General features: G+C 39.9%; 1 protein-coding gene across 1 annotated transcript; it reads left to right on the top strand.

The window, feature by feature from the left end:
* The first annotated feature begins 1,841 nt into the window (after nucleotides 1-1,841).
* On the top strand, nucleotides 1,842-2,777 carry LOC120989807 (olfactory receptor 11L1-like). The gene has a single exon (XM_040418147.1). It carries the CDS (start codon nucleotides 1,842-1,844, stop codon nucleotides 2,775-2,777), a length of 936 nt encoding a protein of 311 aa, XP_040274081.1.
* Nucleotides 2,778-4,701: the final 1,924 nt, after the last annotated feature.

Genomic DNA, 4,701 nt, shown 5'->3' with positions numbered 1-4,701 from the left:
AAAGGATGCAAGTCAGAGCATTGTGTCTGTATTACATAGACAGAGTCCTGTTAACAATCGGTTTTCTTAATACTGATCTGAAAGAGAGCAAAATGTCTAGATACAGTCATCTACTGTAAGTATGCTGCATTCTGGATTGCTTCTGATAGTTAAAAAAAATCATATCTAATAGGAGATTAGCAAAACTATTCTTTAGATTAAAAATTTTATAGAATTTTTAAAAAAGTTCTGATTCGTCAAAAAAATATTCAGGAAAATCCTGATTCTAAAGGAGAGAAAGAGAGGCATGTACCCGGATCGAACCTTATGGTCGATTTGGACCTGAATCGAATTTTAGAAAATTTACTCATCTCTGTATCTAATGTGATAAAATTAAATACAGAAATATGTGAGCTTAACAACGCAAAATTACCCGGTTTTTCCTCAACAACTAAAAGTCCGGACAATAAGGGTTTAATTGAGAGAAATTTGTTATCTTGAGTAATATGTTATTTTGTTTTACCTGACTTAAGGGTCGTCCTTGTTCGATCCGCGTAGGAGGTGCAGTTGTTCTGCATTTTTCCATTCTCTGGTTTTAGGATGACAAAATAAAGGTCTTCATTTTACAACATGGATTGTAGAGGTTGGACTTGTTTCATACATATTGGCAGGGCTGGTTCATGTATCATGTCTAGGCCTGTGGTGGAAGTGGTGAGACAAGGAGAGAGACATCATCTCCACAGGTAGGAGTGTGCACATGGAGATGGGACACTGAACCTGCTTCTTCCGACATCTCTGATTATGCAAACCAACAAAATAGTTCACTTACAGTATGATAGAAACAATACACTTTTTTTTTAAACATTTTTAAAGGAACAAATTAAATAAAGGTCTAATGTGATCAGAGTTCATTTGTTTTGATGATATGATAATAAATCTACTTACATGTAGGATAAACATTTGTATTAACACAATGACTTTTAATGTTTTGTTTTTTTCATGTTTTATTTTAATTTCATATTAATATTAAAAATAATGTTTGTTGATTGTTTATTACAAATCTGTCTACTAGCTATCTGGACCCAAGGCCAATGTCCTGCTAACAATATAAAAAAAATGAGGCAGCACTCTGGATTCCATGGAGAAATCTTTCATCCATTTTTAGTACTATATGTTGTCTAAAGGCCCTTCTACACTGCCCGATTGTCCCCAGATTATCGGGTACAAATGTTCATACATAGGCTCGTTCCTGATATTCTGCCTGTATAAAGGTGCCTCCAATCTCTTAATAAACTAACAAAACGGTTGTTCATCGGGTGAAACAATTGCTCATGAGGGCACTAAATTATTGTTTGTGGGCAGCAGATCGTTCTTTCTAAACAGCATTCTGCTGCCCAGAAATAATGATTCTGTATGAGGATGAGGGATGGCAGTATCCCTATCAATACCATACAGTGGAGGGAATGGCTACGTGCTTTCTACTCCAATGATGAGCAGGCAGTTTTCGGGAAGGAACAATTTCTTCCTGACTTTCGCCTGCTCCATCGGGCCGTGTAAACCAGTCTTAAAAATGGGTAACTTTTGACTTTGATGCGGTCCACTGCAGGCTCGTATCAGATTTGTGACACTGTCGGTACCCACTGCATATAGTCACATCATACATTCTCTGCACACCCGGATTGTGCCAATGGAGTAAATATGAATTCAATAATTAAAGAATATTGTTCTTGTTCTCGGTCTTTATCTTTAGGTGAAACCTTTATCATCTTCAGGTGTAACTCATCAGTGCTAGAATTCAGTATCTTCATCAGGACATTTATTCAATATTTTAAGCTAATGCAATCATTCTGGTCTTCATCATTATGCAGTATAACTCCACTGCTGTGACTGAAATCTTTCTTTTGGGTTTTCAAAATTTTCAAAGTATAAAGAACTTTTTCTTCATTTTGATGCTTCTAACTTACTGTGTGACTGTGTGTGGAAACCTCATCATCATCTTAGTGGTGTCCTACAGCCCATCGCTCCACTCTCCCATGTACTTCTTTCTAACACAGCTCTCCTTCTCAGATATCCTCCTCACCACCACTATAGTACCCAACATGCTCCGAGTTGTGTTGTATGATGGAAGTTATGTGTCTTTTATTGGATGCTTAACTCAATTTTATTGTTTTTCCGCCACAGAATCAATAGAATGTCTTCTCCTGACCGTGATGTCCTATGACCGGTATCAGGCCATCTGTAACCCTCTCCATTATGTCTCTGTCATAAACATCACATTTTGTGTAACAACAATATTTCTCTCTTGGTTGTTTGTCCTTTTTGTAATATTGATCATTTCAGTAACAATAAATCATTTGATATTCTGCGGACCAAATATCATTGACCATTTCTTCTGTGATTTTGACCCAATTCTTGAACTTTCCTGTACAGACCCTTTTATAGTGAAGATGGAGAGTCAGTTAATAGCTGTTCCTCTGGTCATTTGTCCATTTATGGTTATTATCATTTCATATGTTTATATAATTGTCACCATACTGAAGATCCCCTCTGTGACCGGGAGGCAGAAGACCTTCTCCACCTGCAGTTCTCACTTGGCTGTGGTGTCTTTATACTATGGATCACTTATTAGCATCTATTTGCTTCCAAACATGAACAATGCAAAGAAAATCCTTTCCCTGTTTTACAATGTTGTAACTCCACTTCTGAACCCTATGATCTACAGCTTAAGGAATAAAGATATTAAGCAGGCCATAGAAAGAATATTTCAACATATGAGCAATAAAATCCACACGTGTTAATTCAGTTGTAGTCATAGTCGTAGTCAAAAGCAGTGAATGTTATTACAAGCATAGTTAAAGGGGGTCTGTCACCAGGACCAGCTCTAATAAACCAAGGGCAGCAACAAATAGATTTAGCTGACCTGAAGCACATGCTTCCTGGGCTTTGTAAATTGATTACTGTTTTGTGACAAAATAACACACTGATTATGAATTTTAGTAGTTTAGTGTAGAGATGAGCGAACCTTTGAAGATTCAATTTGTGTCAGGTTAGCAGAGAGAGAGAGAGAGAGAGAGAGAGTCTGTCTGATGACAGCAGATGTAAGCTGTAATCATTTTCATATATTTTTTTCCCAGGTACCCAGAGGAACTTGACTGGGTTACAATACTCCTTATGCATACTCAGCACTCTGCATAAGATATAATAGTACCTACCCAGAAGTCCACCCAAGGCCTCTTAACTGGAAAAGCTGATTATATCTGCTTTGCTCTGATAAAGAGTTTTTGTCTCTCTCTCCAATTTGCCCGAGACAAATAAAAAAAATAAAATGAGGGTCCTTTGAATCCAGAGGGAAAACAATAGGCTGTTTTGAGAGCTCCATTTATACAGGCAGGCAAATGACGCGAGTTTGTGAGCGTTCAAGTGTTTGATTTTTAAGTGTGTGTTTGTAATAAGTGTGTGATTTTAGATTAAGTGTCTTCAGATTCACAGACTTTAGTGGGGGACTGCAGTAAATCAGTTTCTTATCACTGCATTATATTGTATTTTTCTCTTTTCTTGCGTAATCCCCCTTTAGTATGTGTTCCATTATTGACAGCGCAATCCAGTGCACATCTTGTCTAATGTATGCAGTCCTGGAACAGCCGTTTGAGGGTGCATATCCTTGTTCAAAATGTGAGCAAAATGCCCATTTGGAATCGCACATCGAGTATCTAAACGGGCGAGTTTCAACACTGAGAGACTTGGAAGAGTTTGCTGCTCACTGAGCAAGCACTCTTTGGGATAGATGTGAGGGAGGGTAGTAGCAAGGAGTCTGAGGAAAGTGAGATAGCTATCTGGATAACAGTTAGAAAGCAGGATAGAGGGAAGAGTGCCAGGGAGGCTAGCCCTGATCTGACACACCCCAACAAGTTTGCAAGGTTGGCAGATGAGGGGGATATCAGTCCAGGGACGGCACTGCTGCAGCCGGACACTTCCTCTGCCAGTCAGGGGAATGTCGGCTCCAGTATGCAGGGGACCAGAAGAGCAGGGCAGGCCAAACAGGTGCTGGTAGTGGGAGACTCAATTATTAGGGGTACAGATAGGGCAATCTGTCACAAAGACTGGGATCGTCGAACGGTGTGTTGTCTTCCTGGCGCTCAAGTTCGACACATCGCGGATCGGGTTGACAGATTAATGGGAGGGGCTGGAGTAGATCCAGCGGTCATGGTCCATATCGGAACCAATGACAAGTTAGGGGTGGGTGGAGAGTCCTTAAAAATGATGTTAGGGATTTAGGTCAAAAGCTTAGGGCAAGGATCTCAAAGGTAGTATTTTCCGAAATACTGACGGTACCACAAGCCACACAAGAAAGGCAGCGGGGGATAAGGGAGGTTAACAAGTGGCTCAAGAATTGGTCTAGGAAAGAGGGGTTTGGGTTCCTGTAGAACTGGGCCGACTTCTCTCTCGACTACAGGCTCTATCGTAGATATGGGCTGCACCTCAATGGGGAAGGGGCAGCTGTGTTGGGGGAGAAGATGGCTAGAAGGTTGGAGGAGTGTTTAAACTAGGGACTGGCATGGAGGGTAATTACGTTATAGGAGGGGAATATAGTGCAGATAGATACCTTGGGAAAGGTAAAGGAACTGGGGGAGGAGTGGAAGGAGGGACTAGAACATTTCAGAAGGAAAGGTGTAGAGTAAAAAATATACATAATCTTAAATGTATGTATACTAATGGCAGATA

This window comes from Bufo bufo, chromosome 1, assembly GCF_905171765.1.
Source record: "Bufo bufo chromosome 1, aBufBuf1.1, whole genome shotgun sequence".
Classification (NCBI taxonomy): domain Eukaryota; kingdom Metazoa; phylum Chordata; class Amphibia; order Anura; family Bufonidae; genus Bufo; species Bufo bufo.
This window is presented reverse-complemented; position numbering and strand designations above follow the sequence as displayed.

Bases quoted from the DNA above. Each gene is read 5' to 3' on its own strand.
- LOC120989807 (XM_040418147.1), top strand. From the start codon at position 1,842: ATGCAGTATAACTCCACTGCTGTGACTGAAATCTTTCTTTTGGGTTTT.